The sequence below is a fragment of the Pocillopora verrucosa genome, chromosome 9 (genome assembly GCF_036669915.1).
Source record: "Pocillopora verrucosa isolate sample1 chromosome 9, ASM3666991v2, whole genome shotgun sequence".
Classification (NCBI taxonomy): domain Eukaryota; kingdom Metazoa; phylum Cnidaria; class Anthozoa; order Scleractinia; family Pocilloporidae; genus Pocillopora; species Pocillopora verrucosa.
In genome coordinates, this window is record NC_089320.1 from 5,450,147 (window position 1) to 5,468,111 (window position 17,965).

General features: G+C 38.6%; 1 protein-coding gene across 2 annotated transcripts; it reads left to right on the top strand.

Annotated features, from left to right (window-relative positions):
- Positions 1 to 8,787: 8,787 nt before the first annotated feature.
- On the top strand, positions 8,788 to 17,009 carry LOC131798479 (prolyl 4-hydroxylase subunit alpha-1). Of its 2 annotated transcripts, XM_059116129.2 has the most exons (13): positions 8,788 to 8,923; positions 9,849 to 10,220; positions 10,915 to 11,246; positions 12,502 to 12,553; positions 12,781 to 12,947; positions 13,425 to 13,595; positions 14,080 to 14,150; positions 14,648 to 14,753; positions 15,216 to 15,269; positions 15,576 to 15,641; positions 16,004 to 16,072; positions 16,252 to 16,348; positions 16,899 to 17,009. In XM_059116129.2, exons 2-13 carry the CDS (start codon positions 9,893 to 9,895, stop codon positions 16,958 to 16,960), a joined length of 1,575 nt encoding a protein of 524 aa, XP_058972112.1. In that variant the 5' UTR covers positions 8,788 to 8,923; positions 9,849 to 9,892; the 3' UTR covers positions 16,961 to 17,009. The 2 variants fall into 2 exon arrangements, with proteins under 2 accessions (XP_058972112.1, XP_066028724.1); XM_066172627.1 differs by lacking the exon at positions 13,425 to 13,595.
- The last annotated feature ends 956 nt before the right edge of the window (positions 17,010 to 17,965 follow it).

The window sequence follows — 17,965 nt, forward strand, 5'->3', positions numbered from 1 at the left end:
ACGGTTATGATTACTTGGTAACAGGACTTTTTGTCTTCCAATTCTGTTTGTAATCATACTCGTCTGACAAATTGGACTCCCGCTGCGCTGTTGTCCAAGTTTACTAATTAATCGTATGATCGTATGATTACAGATCGAACTGGACTCCACTCGGTCCTATTACCATTATAAATTAGTGGTTTATATAGAATTGTTCATCCACGACCATTGATATTGCATAAACAAATGGTAAAATAGGTTCTGGTGATCGGTCTTATCCTGTCTAATCTCCCAATTTTCGCCTCCCCACCCCTATCCCCATCCCCGTCAAAAAAAACCTTTCATAAAATCACACTCAATCTCTCCTTTTCCGCGATTTCCTGCCTTTGAAAATTTCTAGAAAGCGACCTGTCACCGAAACTTTAAACTATCAAATTTCTCACTCATACTTATCAGATTAATCAAAATCTTGCTAAATCTCATCTTGATGAGTTTTCTGAACTTTTTGGGCCTTTCGAGCATTTCCTGCACGAGCACGCGTATATCACTTCCACCAGCTTGTCCACTTGATTGTGCTCCTTTCCAGGACATTCCAGACTCACTTTGGTCCAGCTTTTTAAAGAAGGTTTGCAGAAATAGCAGTACTTTGTCCTTCTTCTTGCAGACCTCATAGGGAAAGTTCCAGGTGAGTAGTATGAAAAACACTGGCCGACACATGCTTTGTTCTGAATGACTTTCGTTTCGCAGCCCTCCTCTTGAATAGATTGTTCGATATCTGTAGCCATGCACCAGCTTGTCTTTAGATTGGAGGCATGTTGGAGAGTTTCAAGAGATTTTTTTCGAGCAACTTTCATCAGCTTTCGATCGCTCTTTGCTCCGGCGTGATTAATTTTCGAGCAAAAGATCACTAGCATGAAAGTGAGAACAAACCACTTTACAGACATCGCTGATTAAATCTGGAAGTAAGAGAGAAATTATTAATGCTTTCACTCCAGTGATGACTAGCGTAACTTCTCCCTACAGAATCAATACAATGTCCAGCAGAAGGTTAAAGAGAATTGATAAAGCCATAAGCCTGAGGGCGTTCACTTGACAACGCTGACCCCATTTAAAAAGATAATCCCAAGTGTCATAAGTTCATCTTGTTCCCACATCTCAATAGGCCTTCTGCATGTTTACGTCAGAATACACAGTTTCACCTCCAAGGTGCAGACGGATGAACTTTTATTAGGGAGTAATCCCAAGACACCAAAAATTAAAAAAGTCGTCACACGTTTACAACAAGAAAGCGGCCAAGATTCACTAAGATTGAAATGCGAACGAAGCTGGGGGAGAGAGGGGGGTGAGTTTTCAGTATATGACGCCATCGTGCAGAAGATCTAATATATGACGCCACTTTGACGTGGAAGGTCTGGTTCGAGTCTAAACTTAAATTTTGTAAACGCTGACGTCACTATTATTCTTTCTATGCTAAACAGAATAGTTTTACAGGCATTAACAAATATAAGGAGAAACCAGTGTGAAGTAATTAGCCACGGTAACTATAGAGCTCGTCCCCAGACTCTCTGCATTCTCGGCGACCAAAAAGACCGCCACATTGTCGGTTCACTTTGACTTTTGCCTTCTTGACACCGCTAAAGGGCTACATAAGCGAATATCCCGTGATGTTAATTTTTGTTTGATAATAAGCTTAATGATTCAGTAAACAAACAAATACAGCTTAGCGCCATACGAAATTTAGTTAGATGTGACAATTTTGATAGGGCAGAATATTGACTTCCTGAAAACTGTTGAAACTGATAAAACTGATAGGCTCCGGGAGAAACTAGTCATGTGACGCTTTCAAAAGATATATTTGTGTATATACGTACCCTAGATAAATTTTGCCCCGACTTGCGTGCGTATTGAAATATTGGATGAACTTGGTGTCTCAATATTGCTCAACAGCAGTTGTGAAGTGGTTTACAACAATTGTAGAGGTAAATAGGAAGGATTAAGGAGTGAGTTGGCACTTCGCCAGAACTCTAATAAATTACTGGATAGTTTTGTCTTATCTTACATTTATTTCTTTGCACCTCAATTCGTTCAATGCGCACTGTAACTTTACGGCGAGGCAAACTTTCCAAATGTTTCAGAATAAGCCTTTTCGACTGAAAACTTTGTCGACCAATATCGATAGAATCACTTTCTTTATATTTGAAGTGGAATGACCGCTTACAGGAATTTTATTGAGGATTCCATATTTCTACACGATTGGAATTCTTTGGAGTATTCCAAAGGGAAAGCTTCAAAGCTATAGGAACAGTCCGCATTAGATTTATGCTCTTTGAAACATCAGTCATCCGGTTTCATTCGCTTCTGTGTGGTCATTTGAACATAGAGCTATGTAGTCAGAAGTAAAATAAGCCTACTACTGATTTATTTCGTTAACTCGTGCAGTTTACATCATTAGCGAAGCCCGATAAATTCCGAAGAGGTTTTACCTACTTTCCATTTTCTGATATTGTTCCAGCCGAAATGATCTTTCCAATTTTAAACCAATCCATTGAAAGTAAAATCCTTCTACAATAACTACTGAAAAGTTTAAATCCCAGAAGAGTAACGTACTCAAAATTATACAGCTGTTTACAAACTTCTTAAAAGGACTTTAAGAGCCAGGAAAGAACCCCTTGAAGCGCGGTTAACTTCTTGAGGCGAACCATTCAAACGTTGACACAAAAGCTTTGATAAATATTTTTTTGTTAAACTTATTTCTTTTTTCAAGAAAATAACCTTGAAAAGTTTGCTTTACTTTGAGTAAAGTGCGCCGATTTGAGATTCGCACCGCTCTTGCCATGGGTGAATCTGCGCTGATACAAACAATACTTCTGCAGAAACGATTTTTCAATTCATTTGTCAAAGTTTAACAAACAACTGCGCCCACACGATTCATATCAACTATAAATGATTTGATTTCAACGGAATTGTCACCGGCAAATGCTTACCTGTGTATCTTCTGAGGCGTAAATGGCAGTTTAGATGGGCGGCGTTTTTTACGTTTTCACCAACTAATTCTGACGGCAGCAGTTCTCCGCCTTCAATGAAAAATTTGATCAAGCGAGTTGCTTTTATGATGTGTCGCCGTCCTCTGAGTTCTTATAAATATATTGGCTTGTAACATCTTCCGATACAGCTTACTTGATTAATGAGTCTTAAAAGTGATTATGAAACAGCAGATATAAGTGCTTTCCACTCAGTCGTCGGCGTAAATTTGTAACTTTTATTGATCAGCCGGCCTTGTTTACTACAAGCTGATACAAAGGTTAAGGAATGAGCAAAACAAACTCGTAAGGTTCACTTACAGCCGCTCAACCACGTGTTGTTGCTGGCCTTGACCGGCGCTGTGGGGGACGTCAGATTCTCCTGTGATGACGTAAATCCCTCTCACTCCTCTGAATTGGTAGATAATGGAACCAACTATCAGAAACTGTCATCATCACACGTGAGTAAGCTTATAGAAAAGCTACAAAACAAACGAAATGCTTGTTTATCCCCTGAAGTCTCAATTTTTCCAACATTTAAATCAGTGAAAAGGCGTTTTATGAGAAGGAATCACTGTTGGCAATCCTTTACAGTATTTTGGTGTTCAAACGCTTCAAAATACCAAAAAAACAACAACACTTGGTGAACATATTAGCTCTACTATAGTTCCTTAAAAATGTAGTTTCATACCCACACTTATTTCGGTAAATGACTCCCATGCTTCCCAGCTAAAGAGTGCTTTGAACTTTTGTCTAATCTTCTGGTTACGAGTTAGTTAAAACCCTAACTAAAGAACTAATCTCAAAATCTAATAGGTGTGTTCTTTTTGAATGTAAAAAATTGTTCTGCGAACCGAACAAAACTCCTCAAAAAAATGTAAATATTTTCCCAACCCTTACCAAATTTAGATAACTTACACCTTGAGATAAAAATAGTCCATAAATGTCAAGAAATTATAAATAGCAATTAAAATTAATTTCGATCGAGGAATGATCAGTCAAGTGACGACTAAGAGGGCAACTGTAGAAAGCGCGCAAACAAGCATTCCTTCATTTGACCTCCTGGCTCTGAAATTAAGGCATATTCCCTAAAATAGAAATATTTTGAGCTTTTTAAAGTTCTCCTGGACTAAGTTTATACTTGACTTGTTTATACTAGCTTGAAGACTCGCTTGGAGGTTGTTCCCGCTGAGTAATGCACTTCAGGCACGAGGTCTAAAAAAGGAAAAACTGGCCTGAAGTGCTTTTGAATGTACACAATATTGTATATGGGTGCATGAGTCGACAAAAAGTCTAAGCTAAGACTCAGCCCATTATCCTAAATACTGCGGAAAATACAAAGGAGATAAGATTGTCAAGAATTTGGTTTATTTTCCAACTGTATCCATTTTTTTAGAAGCCGGCTCAAGTGTGCCGAATGCGTACAAACCCTTGAGCAAATTGCAACCCAAGGACATTCAATTAAGGGCTGTGGTCACGATTTTTTAGATGGTTTTCTAAAGCTTTTAACTACGATATAACGTTGCCAGGGTCTGTAAACCACAGAGACGGGTTGACAGGACAAGCAAGTATTACATTCCATTAGCCTGAGATTTCAGCAGTATCCTCGCCTCAGTACCCTGATATAAGGAGGGCACCTCCTGCCCGAGTGTTCCTCAGAAGATTGGGACGCGCAAACGGCCAATACTCTCACGCAAACTGACATAACTTTGAGCATCTCAATGAGATGATGGCTTTTACCGCTAACGGTTAAAATTTGGCCAATTTACGGCTGACGGTTAATTCTATTAATTGTGGTAACGAGAACTTTTTTTTAAAGTTAACTTTTCTTACGACTGACGATTGAAATTTGTCAATTTTTACGCCTAACAGCTAAATTTTTGGCCTTTTTACAGCAAGCAGTTAATTACATTGAGGCCCTCTTACAGGCGAGCAGTCGTTTTTTCAAGATTGTACGATAGGGCGAGAGAAAATAGTGCGTAGGAATATAGGATCAATATCAGTATCTGGGCAACTGCCCACTTACCCCTCCCCTAACCCAACATTAACCTTAACTTGTTGTCAACTGACTGTCGTTGAGTTAGGGGAGGGGAAGGTGGGCAGTTGCCCAGACACTGATATTGATCCGGAATATATTTGTCCATCTTCTGGTGGAGTGCCATTTGTTAGTGAGTAACTTCTTCTAGATTTCCGTTTCAGGTTGCCTGACAACATCTAGTTCCACTTAAACGTGCTTATACCCCTCAGGAGAGAGAGGAAATGTTCGTTGGAGTTACATGTCTTTCCAAACCGAGGACACAACACGATGAGCCAGTCAGGGTTCTATCGCAAATGCAGATTTTCAACTTGGAGTCCATGGTCTCAATTAAAATTTGGCCATCTGGTTGCAGAGTGTGTTTATTACTTCGGATGAGGATAAAATCCTTGATCTTGAAGCAAAACTAGCAACATGCAAAGCCTACCCAGCTCATGATTACTTTTGAATCCTCCACGGTCGGCCGGAATGACTGGAGATAAGATTTGTGTTAGAAAAAAAAATGCAATCTTGAACAGCGCACAACTCTTACGCGGTATTTTTTAAGTTGCTAAATATCTTGGTTGGATGATCAGCCGCTGATCGAAAATGAGCCTGCGCTCCTCCCCGAACTTCTGGATTGTTAAGACGTCATTAACCTTGAGTTGTTTTCAAAATCTTACGAACCTATTTGCTTTGTTCAGCATCACCTTACGTGAAAAAAAAGAGAAAAAAATCGATGGCTAGAAGAAATCACGTCTTGAGTAAATTCATACTAATGGACTGTAGTCAGCATGCAATCTTTTCTGCAGATATTATAGGTTATAGGTTATAGTCAGCTAGCGCTCTTGGTTAGATTCAAATTTAATCTTTTGTTCACATGTAATGTTTTCTGTTAAGATATGATCATGTGATGGTATTCTGATTTTCCTACAGGGCCTTTTTAACAGTCTTCAGTTTCAGATTGTTTATAACAGAAGCGCACATGAAATGCCGAACAGTGATAATTAAAAAGTTTTGTTGTCTCTTTGCGCAGAGGATGTAATGTCGAGCCTAGGTTATTTCGGCGCTGACAAGCCGAAATGACCCCGGGCTGGAGATTGTATGACCTCGTTTCCAGGGCCCTTACTCATCCTCCTCTTAGGAGGGAGGAAAGGAGAAGACCCTAAGAACGAGGTTGGAGATTTAAGTTGAAGGCCTTCTATTGCGCATGAATTAGTTTTTTTTAATTTCGTCGCGGACAGGGTTTGTTGCTTCCGTATCTTGCCATAACAACGACATTAATCGCGCTACTGTACATCGTTAAAACAATGCTAAAATATATCAAATTCAAATCCGCCGTTTACAGTTATCTCAGGCGATAGTCACTTGCCTACAAAATTGCACAAAAGCGTCCGAAATCGGACAAGAGCGCCCGAATTCAAATGGTGATTGAACGATAGCGTCCTAAGTCGTACGGCGGGCAAACGAAACACTGTGGCGTTCAAAATCGTTAATGATACATGATGATATAAGTCGACAAAACAAAAAATTTTATGTGGTGACAGCATGTTTCAACAACGTAAGCCTTTTCTTTTTTGTTTGCGCCAACTACCTTGAATCTCTGCAAATTTTCTAATCATTTCAGACAGGTTTTTTTTTTCTGCTAAAGTCATTTCCCCCACCAATTTCATTTCAATAATATATATATATATATATATGTATGTATTTGATTTCAATTATATACATATGTGTGTGTGTATATATATATATATATATATATATATAAATTTGATATAATTTTTCCTGCGTTTCTTTGAATCTAGAGCTAAATTCTTACCAGTTTGTTCCTCCTCAACAGTAAACAAGAAAAATGAGCATGTATTGACAATCGATCATATTTTATGCCAATCACTGATAATCTCGTATGTTTTTTCCTCATTTGACGTAAAATCCTTACCGCTTCCTGATGAGTAAACAAAAGGAAACCTTTCTTTCTTTTACTAAGGGCCACTTTCAGAGTTCTGAATATAGTTTTGACTGGAAAGGAACCGCGTTTATATTTAAGAAAAACGTGCCTGGAAGCGGGTAAAGTTACACAACGATGTGTAATGTTTTTGATGAGGGATATTACATATTGCGATTTTTCTTGTACTCTTTGATACCCACAGATAAATAAAGTATTGAGTCGATAAAATTTTGTAAATTTTGAAATTTTGCAAACTTTTCGCACCACCTGTATTTTCAAAAAATAGCCAATTATTCAAAGTTTCACACTGTTCAGTTATTCGGAAGATAACTGAAGTATAACCACCTATTTGTTCAAAAACCCAATTTTCGTATCATTTTGATTTGAAAGAATACAAACTGTTTGGCTTGTTAATTTTATTTTGATAAAATCTGATCTGCAGTTTAAGATCTTCTCAATATTCATCTGAATTGGAACTGGTTTGTTTGAATGATTTTGTTCATTTGATTTCTTTCCCAAGCAAGGAAAATTAAATTGCAAATCGTCTGTTAATTAATTTAAGAGTAAAATACAAACAGACAAAATATTAGCCAGGAATTTATTTCACCTGCAGCAATTTGCCATTTTAACGGTTCCTTAGAAGTTCCGCCAAAAAAAAATTTGATATCAACATTTTATGATCAAGTAAAAGATATTTCACCAATTACCGCACAGTTATTAAAATCACCCCAAGTAAAGTGCTTTCAAATTCACAGGTAATTCAAAAAAAGGAAAATAATTAGTGTAACTTATAACTTATAAGAGCAAAGAAGCGTTTAAAAGAATAGACTTCACCTCGAGAGACTCGCCATAAATGGTTCCTACGGAGTTTCGAAATGTAACATTCGAATTAAAATTTATTACGTGGCAAAAGGTTTATACCAATTACCGCACAGTGATTAAAATCACCACCATGTGGAGAGCTTTTAAATAAAGGTAAGTGAATCGTGAACGGGAACGAAGAAAAAAAAATGTGCCAGACATAAATTGTAATTACTCAATTAAGTTATTGTTTGAAAAGCACGTGCAACAATCAAAGGCTTCTTTTGGTTCAGTTTTAAAATTTATTTCAGTTTGACCCCAGGAATCATAACAAATAAATGGTAAAACTTTTACCTTTTAATTCATGTCCTTTTTTTTTCGAATTGAAATAATCCATTTAAACCCAGATAGCTTTTTTCGCATCAGGAGACAACTTTCCCCTTCTCCGGGTTTTGTGTTTCATCAATACCTTTCAGAATCAGTTATGGATGTATTTTTAAGTTCACAGTTCATTTATTGTCCTCAATTATATAGTTACTTCATTGAAAAAACAGTGCTAAATTTTTTCTTGAGCAAACGAAGGATAAACGAGGCACAATCCATTTGCCAGGCCGAAACAATGGTAAGAATCAGGTTGAATAAGTAAAATTAGCGTCATAAACACCTTCTTCAACGAGGCTGTCGATCAAATGGCTTTATAATTCAAAAGGCTGCTCTCAAGTCAACAAATAAAAAGCAGGATGGGCAATATTTAACCAATATAAGAGGAACCAAATTATTCATCAATACTTAAATGCTATGACAATACTGATTAAAATTCGGAAGTTGTATTCGTCTGAATAAAAATTTCCCACGAGCTACATTTATCTATACCACAAACAACTCGTAAATCTTACTTCCCGGCCGCGTTTAATTGCTCTGTATTTTGGCGGAAATTAAAACAAAAGGCAAACTTAGGTTTTTGTTTCATTACTTGCTTAACTGCCTGAAGAAAATAACGTGCAATACTGACGATACGACGCATGCAATATATTCCGCTAGGTGGCGCAAAAACATTTTTGCAAGATGGTGTCGGCGTGACGATTATAAACGAACTGTGACTGTCTGCAGAGTTCTCTTGAGGGAAGAAAGCGTCTCCAGCGAGTAGCGTATTGAATTAAGGTATTCAATTACTTATTTGTTCCTTCTCTTCTTAAAATGTGGAAAATATTTATTGTTTGAGTTCCGAGGTAATCGAGATATTTACACTAGCTTGAGTTAAACTTGAACTATAGAGGACGAATGGATATTTGATCGTCGGGAAGCATTGTCAATGCCCCGCCAACTTAGAGAACAGAAAAAAAATGAAATATTCGAGTCTGTGAGTTATATGGACCTTTCTAATAACTTTGCTTCGATGTATACGTTTATTTCTCATACGTAGCCTTCTTCTGTAAGGAATATTCGTCATTTTCGCTCAGAAACCTTAAATTTGTATTTAAGGAATTCTCCTCTTGGTCATGAGACTAATATTGTTTTAGTCTATAATTATCTTTACGGCATATGCAGCCTTTGAATTTTCAGGGAGACCCCGAGGGATTTTCGGCAAAGGTATCTATTCCCCAACATGCCCCGGGGCATTCAGGAATAATCGATAAAGATCTATGTACTACCTCTGGGTGGACGGGGGGCACAACTTATGTGTACAGATTTTTGTAAAATACAAAGTGAACAGTGTGTTTGTCTTATGAGAAGGAAGACCAGCTCTTTTGAATTACATGAAATGATGATGCAATTTTCTTGAACTTTAAATGTCCCCCACTGTGATCTTGGTAATTCATTTTTCGCCGCCTTTCCTAATCTTTCATTGCACTAACATTTGAATTTGTTTTGTGGAGAATATGGTTATTTTTGTGATGAAAACATTTAAGACTTTTCTGTTGACCTAAATATCGCAAATGCCACACGTAATGGTTTTCAAGTACATCTTTCTTCGCGAAAAGGATCTCCAGGTTGCTAAAGAGTTGCGTGTAAGTGCGGGTAGCATTTCTAATTAGCATATTCTCGTGATTGTTCCTTACATTAAACCTGCTTGCTCATCTGACAGGTTTCTTTTGCATCGCGCATGTGGCCTGATCGGCTTTCTCTAAAATGATCAAGTGGAAAACTTGGATGGTTTGGTGGTCTCTTTTATTTAGTGTAACAACCGCTGAATTTTTCACATCTTTGAGTCGGATAAAAGGCTTGGTTCGCTTGGAAAGCGCTCTGTCGAACTCTCTCGACAATTATTTGGAACAGATGTCAGAACCCCCGGAGGTTCTCCGACAATTCGCCGATCGTGTCAGGAAAGAAATGAAAATCGCGGCAGGTGATATCGAAAAATATGCCTTCCACCCGATCAATTCATTTCTGCTTGTGAGACGATTTGTACGACATTGGACGGAACTGGCGACCTTCCTCTCCGAAGGATCACCGAACGGTAAGGAAACAGCAGCAGTAGGTTGTGAGAGGATTAGCACTTCCCCCTATTGTCACCCAACTTATCCAGTGTGTTCATTCTGACGTTTTAAGTATAAATACTGTCAAGAGATGACAAGATTCAAAATCAAGATCTGCATGAGGGAAATTCTAACATCCTATTGTTTTTGTCCGGACCTTTATCGGTTAAAAAGATATAAACAAGTCGAAAAAACCTGCAAAATTAAAGACGAAAAAAAGAAAGAAAAAAAAACGGTGCTGTAGTTTACCTCGACAGCTCCCTGAGCGTGTTCAATATATTTTTTATGCACTCATAGAAAAAATCCCTACCATTTCCCCTGAGGCCGGCGATTACGTGTTTTGTTATACCTCCCAACTCCAAAGTGCAGATCATGCAAATCAGTATGCAAATCATATACGAACCCTAGAACTGTTTATTTTTTCGACACTGGCTGGCACACAAGTCTCCCCACGGTTTCAAGGCACGTGACCCATGTCACGTGATATGTTTTCCTCCAATTGGTGAACTTATTTGAATTTGGAGATATGGAATTTGTTCGAATTTAGTTTCTTAGTCAGTCAGTTTTGCTGACTATGTCATCGCCAAATTTTCATCTTATAGCTATGCAGAGAAATGCTATTCCATGAATGAAGCATATGGCTCAACGTTTTCCTTTATTTCTGACTATTCTTAGATCTCTATTCCGAGCTCATGATCAACCGTCGAGCATTTCCCACCTCGAAAGACTTCATTGGAAGCCTCAACGCCATTCTACGCATCCAAGAGGTTTACAATCTCAGCGCACGCGCACTCGCTGATGGAGATCTGCATCAAACAATACCAAGCGGGGGTCTGGGCGCTGACGAGTGTTATGAGTTAGGCATTGGTAGCAATGATCAAGAAAATTACGAGGGGGTAACAGGCTGGATGAAAGAAGCTCTTAAACGCATGAGCCCACCCTATGAATACAGCGGTGCACTCACAAAAATTGACGTGTTGGAATATTTAGCCTGGGCCGAGTATAAGGTGAGTTGAATAAAAGTTGTACCATTTCTATCTTGGTTCAATGCGCTTGCCTCGTCAAGTGGAATATTTTTAGAGGTGTCGCACTTCACCTTTTCTATATGAATTGTTTGATACAACTAAATATACAAATCAAAATCCAGCGGACTACCCATAAGTTAATGGTAAAAAAAAAAAAGCCTAGGAGCAAGGACGTGTAGATTCAATTGTTATATTTGAGAGCATAAATCTTGGACAAAAGTTGAAACATGTATGAAATATGCCTCTTTAAATAATCTCGAGGAGCACCGGTCGCCCTCTTAACTTCCTGCCTTAGCCATCTAAAAACTTTATTGTATTTATTTTTTTATTAATTTATTTACTTTTTTTTTTGAAACCTTTGCTTTTATTACAAAATACAATTCTACAAAACATTACTTACAATTCAAGACTCATTGCGCTACTCTATTCACAGAACAATACTTACGATACTTACAATGTAGGTTACTCATGCTAGCAATACAGTACTGAATATGGTTACTTACAAAAATATTATTACTTGCAATACGGGCTACTATCACTATTAATAATACAATACTTTACTTAAATTACTTGCTGATTATACAGTTACTTACAATACATTATACGGTATATTGACTTTGAGGAGGCAGGAGTCTCAATAAAACATATAATTAAGGCAAATTTTCAAGTTTGTATTTAATGAGTAGCTTACTGATAAAATCCTGAAAGGAGATGGCCAGGCTATTTAACTTGACTGAATAAATATAATAGCGCATAAATAAGGCGGTGTAGTTGAATTTCCGTATTATTGTTGTGTCGTGGGAGCTTGTGGTAATACCGAACAAGGTCTCATCTGTGGTAGGAGAGATTTGGCACGCATTCACTTGGTTGAACCAGTTTAAGACCTTTTGGGTAAACAATCTGGTGAACATACATTCGATTAAAGAGTGCTCAATTGAATCTCTATCTCCGTAGTATACACATTCTGTGAATGTGTATACATTGATTGTGCAGCGGAAGGTGAATCGTTTGTTTGACTGGACGAATTCGTATGAACCGGATCGATGTCAATATCCGGCCAACTGAGCACCGACCCCTCTCCTAACCTAGAACCTGTGTCATTTTCTAAGCAAAATTGTCCACATTTTGTGAAAGAGAAGTACACGAGACATTCAATGTACACCAGAAGTTAAAAGACTTTTGATCATCCCAGATTTCTGCTATGTTAAATGTTGACAGGAGTCTTCTATTTTTGCAGGTGGGACTTCTTGAAGATGCAATCCTACACACAAAGGATATTCTTGAAGAAGGTAACTTTAATCTGGTGCCTTTCAACATTATAGAGCAAAGTCAGTATCAGAGAAGTTTCGCACTTACCCCTCCCCTAACCCGACATTAACCTTGGCTTGTTATCAGTTGACTGCTGCTGGGTTAAGGGAGGGGTAGGTGCGCAGCTGCTCAGATACCGACATTGATCTATATTTGATCACAACGGGCCACAGAGTGAAACTCATGTTAGGAATTTCTTCATCCCCAGACCCCACAAGTAAACAAGCTCATATCAATCTTGGACACTTCCAGGCCGAGGTGATGCAACGCAATACGAACGCAAGTCATTCGACAAGAAACAAGCTAGACAACAAGAAAAATAAAAAAGATTTCGAGTTAAAATATGAACGCTTGTGCCGCGGAGAAACACGAAAGGTTGGTATCAATTTTTTTCTTTTACACTATGTTCGATTAAATCAAACAAAATAATCCTATGTGATGTTGAATTACCAAAGAGGCCTGGTGCGCCGCTTTTGCTTTACTACGCTCTGTGATTGGTTACGAAGATTGGCGCCACCTTCCCAACCAATCAGATGCAAACAAAAACCAATCACAAATCGCGACGTGGTCACCCACGTTTTCCCGCGCTTAAGTTGGTTGACTACTTTCACTTTGAATTCTCATTGGTTCCTTGTGATATTTTCTTTGTTCTGATTGGCAATTGTGGAAAAATTTAATTTGGATTCACGACATTCACTCGAAACGCATTTCTTTTAATCGATTAGTGGTGGTCGCAGCTCTCTTCTTTTCGAGACATCGGAGCATGGCCTCAGCTGAATTGCCTATTCCATGTGGGCTGACTATGTCCTAATTTCTAATTTGTGTGATAAACGTTTTATTCGCAATTTGCAGTCTCAGAGACAAAGAGACAGACTGAGTTGTTACTACAATAGAAATCGTCCAACACAAGTGCTGAGACCAGTTAAAGTAGAAACTTTAAGTTCAAATCCAGACCTCTATCTGTTTCATGACGTCATCTCAGAGAGCGAAATCGAGCATATAAAGAAGCTTGCCAAGCCTCAGGTAATAAAATGCGGTTTTTTTTTTCCTTTTAACAATTTTCTTTAAAACAGAAATTCATCTCCACTGATTCCTTGAGCCAACCATTAACTGAGTAGATTTAGTTTAAGAACAGCTTTTTCCAGCTAAAAGTATCATATTTCCATTGAGTCAACCGCGAATCCCAAAAACTGACTTCACTGCCAAGTGCATGCAAGTGGAAGTTGAAGACATAAAACAAAATGAATTTCATAGCTCTGCTTTGATTGGATCCTAGAACTCGGAACTTCACCCGGGAGCCTCCCTACTGATAGATGTACTCGGGAAAGGACTGACTTAGGGGTGTATTTTGCGAGATAGAGGCTGCTATTGATGAGTTAACGTTAACATTTGATAAGAAAGATTCATCTTTTTTAATAAGTGCTTGTCTTGTTAGTACGAGGAAATTATCAGTAATGTATACCGTAAGACAATGACCACCTATAACAACCTTTCTCTCCTGATCAAGCTCAAGAGAGCTTTTGTCACAAACACAGATACTGGAAAAGAGTTTAAAGCAGACTATAGGATAAGTCAAAGGTAAGAAATGGCTTAAAAAGATTTGGAAGAGTTCAAATAATTAAATTCTTGAACCATATCACTCCATATGCGCTCAAATGAGTTACTTTCTCCCCAGTAAGCACCTCCTTCCCTATAACTCTGTGATTAGCCCCCTTCCCTCTCTGATAAGCACTCCTCCTGACTCTTCGTACCAAATATATTTGGGCTAAACAGCGTTTCAGCATGCAATACAACTTGTGTGCCTTTATTAGTTTCTGTTCTGGGTTCGCCAACCGAAAAAATGCATGTCGTTCTCGATATTCATAAAACTAAGTGACGCTCTAGTACTGATTTTGTAAAGAATGATACGAGCCTATATTTCATTATAACTCGCACATTGGGATATTGGGTTGCGGGTAGATCAGTGATAAGCCTCCCCTCCTCCCCTCCATTAATAAATCCCCCCCCCCACCATCCAGTAGTAATCATAGAAGTTAGAGTAATCTTTCTTTCTTTCCAATTGTTTGTCTCATCAGCGCCTGGCTGGACGACAATGATTCTCTTGTAGTAAAGAAAATTAGCCAGAGGATTCAAACTACCACGGGTCTTTCTCTAGATTCTGAACACTCAGAAGCATTACAGGTAAGATTTTGCATTACTGCTGAGATGAAAACTCTCTGTAACTTCATTTCCACGGTCCTCTGAAGAAAAAGAGAGGACTCGGGCTGATCTCCTCAGTGTTACAGTCCCAAAAATCCATGCACACTACGCAACAAAGCGTCAAGGAGAGGGACCTGGGATGAAGCAGTTAAAAAGCCACGGAGGAGTGTGTTTTAACTTTTCAAATTAGGGCAGCCAAAAAAAAAGAGGCCGGAGCACTCAGGAAATGGGGATCAGAAACGCTCAGAAATGCTGACTTTACCTACAGAATGATTTGCCTTACTTCGCTTTGTGATTGGTCTAGAAAACTCGCGCCACACTCTCAACCAATCAGATACAAAACTAAAACCAATCATCACTTTGATTGGCAAAACTGAAAAATAGTGTTAACTCTCAAGTGAAGGAAAATGATTCTAATGACTTTATCGATGTTATTCTTACGAGGTGGCGAACTACGGTATGGGAGGACATTATGAACCACATCACGATTTCCTGCAGGTTAGTTGTAAAAGTAGCTTAATTGATTAATAAATTTATGTGTTTACCGAGAGAACTGATTCGAGTCTACCAATTCAAGCTTTTATAAGAAAAGTCAGTTTTCGGACGTGCAATGTAGCAGTCCGAATTGTTAAAAAAATTGCCCGCAAACCCGCAAAGATCGACAGGAAATAACAACAATAATAAAATAAAACTAAACAGCGAAAAAGTCAGCCAACTATGGAAATTTTTCTTTTATGCTCTGCCCCACCCCCACCCCCAAGAGTTTCTACTAAGTTAATAAAATGTTATTTTTTCTGTCATCAGAATCCAGACGGAAGCCTTCCTGTTGAGGATATTGACGGTGACAGGATAGCTACAGTACTGTTTTATGTACGTTAGTTATGCCGACCTTTGAGGGCTTATTGAAACTTGGTTAGGAATGTCACCCCCCTCTCTATTTCGTCTTAAACTTGCCTAAGATTAAAGGAATAAACGATCAGCAGTTCCCCGTTGACAGTCTGGCAGGCAGAAACATGTTCAAATGTTTAAATCTTCCATCTCCCTATGATATGATCTGTAAGTATTCTGTTAACAACCCTTCGAGGGGGAATTCCCGTTGTCATAGACTTTGCAGGGATATTGACAAAAAGAGGTATCTGCCATGAGATGTATGTTAAGAGGGAGTACCCCTTCCCCCAGGGTAAGGCCAGGCGATCAACTAATCAGTGAACTGATATCTTTCGTATCTTTAGATGAGTGACGTGGAGGCAGGCGGTGCGACGGTGTTCTTAGATGCTGAAGTAATTGTATATCCTCGAAAGGTTTGTAGTTGTCAAGGCCATGTCTATTCAAGGGATGAAGAAGTTACGTTCTGACAGACAGCTCTTTCTAAAGAAACTGCCTTCTATTCTGCTTCGTTCAGCCGTATTTGTTTAACTAGTTCAATCAATCATTGTCCAGGATTAAAGAAGTATTTTTTTACGGATTTATGCCTTTTTAGGGTGACGCAGTATTTTGGTTTAATCTTAAAAAAGATGGTACCCCTGACCTCAAAACGTTGCACGCTGCCTGCCCTGTGGTCATTGGCTCAAAATGGGGTAAATCTGTCGTCCATACCTCATTCGATAGTTTAACATATAATATGAGCGGATAGTTTGCAGGTTGAGTCGGTTGTAATTTTAACAACAATCAAAATGTCTGCGTATTAAATGTTAAATCATCAAAAGAGGAAGTTATTGTTCAACAATAGTTTAATTTTCTAACATTTTGACTGCAAGTTTGCGAAGTAAGCCAAAGACCTTATACGATCACATTTATGGGAAAAGTCTGATCTCCGGTTTAAAATTAAAATCCCCACCCTCTCCCCCTCCCCTCCCTTCATAACTTGTATCAATGGTGGTCGTCTTTTTCAATCAAAATGTTAGTCACTTACGGCCCGTGAACGCAGACAGATCTCCGGTTTTGGTTGAGAGAAGCGACAACTAGAAATGCCGGTACGTCTGCACGCGCAAGCTCATTTCTGGAAGCATTGTGGGTGATTTGATTGGAATCTTGTGGGTTTTACTATTGAAGCCTTCTTCAGAAAAAGACGCCTTTGGCAACTGCTTTTAATTGTTCCTAAAATCCTTTTTTGTTTTGTGTATGTAGTTGCAAACAAATGGATCAATGAAAGAGGCCAGGAGTTTCGCCGACCATGCACACGAACCTGAAAATTCTACAATTTTCTTTTGTTACGCTTTCTTCTTTTTAACACAATAAACAATGTTTCCAAAGGTCTTGTGCTGTTCGCCTCATAATTTTTACTTGTTTCTGCTATTAATTATCAACTCAAAAGCAGTTGGCACCTCTAACCAGACAGGCAGGATTTTCCAACACTAATATAGGGTATTACGCTTATCTCGGGATGACTTCCTTCTGTGCCCTGATCAAACCGTGTAACTGTAACTTCGCCGTGGAATGTCTGGGTACCAGACTAATCTGTCCCCACCACCCCACAAAAAAGGGTAAGAAACAACAGAACTAGCACTGTAACAAATGAACCCGTAATCTCAACTTAAAGAACGGTTGCTAGAAATAAAAGAAAAAAAAAAGAAAGAAAATTTGGTTTTATCAATTAAGTTGATAATGTACATTGACCACTGTAGAGAACCTAAAGCCAACTATTTGAGTGCTAGCCCTGGATTACATTCTCTGATCAAGAGCCATCATTCAAACCCTCAGCCTCAGAAACTCTCTATGGTGCCGACTTCATCTCATCAACTCAGTTGATAACACCAAATTACCTTGAAATGCCCTTCCATGAATGGAGCACATCAGTTTCTTCAGAAACTCACCCTCCCTTGTCACCCCCCTTCCCCGGGTTACTCGCCTCATTACCCTAACTTTCTTCATGTCATGAAGCATCATTTCATCTCCACTCCCTCCAAAGAAACATCCTTTGGCAAAATGTTTTGTTTGTCTACCCTCCCAAGCCAGAGAGTGACCTGTTAACTGTCCAGAACTTATTAACCTCTACTTTGAGCCCAACCAGACAAAGCAAAATCTGATATACTCCTCAATCATTGAAAACTATTTTGGACTACATGAATGAAGATGAAAAAGAAATCCAACCAACAAATATTTTATGCTCAAACATCGATAGTTATTGCTAACTATTTCAACCTTGCATAGACACCTTTCCCTCCTCAGCACAGACTGTAGGTCCTCATGCCAAA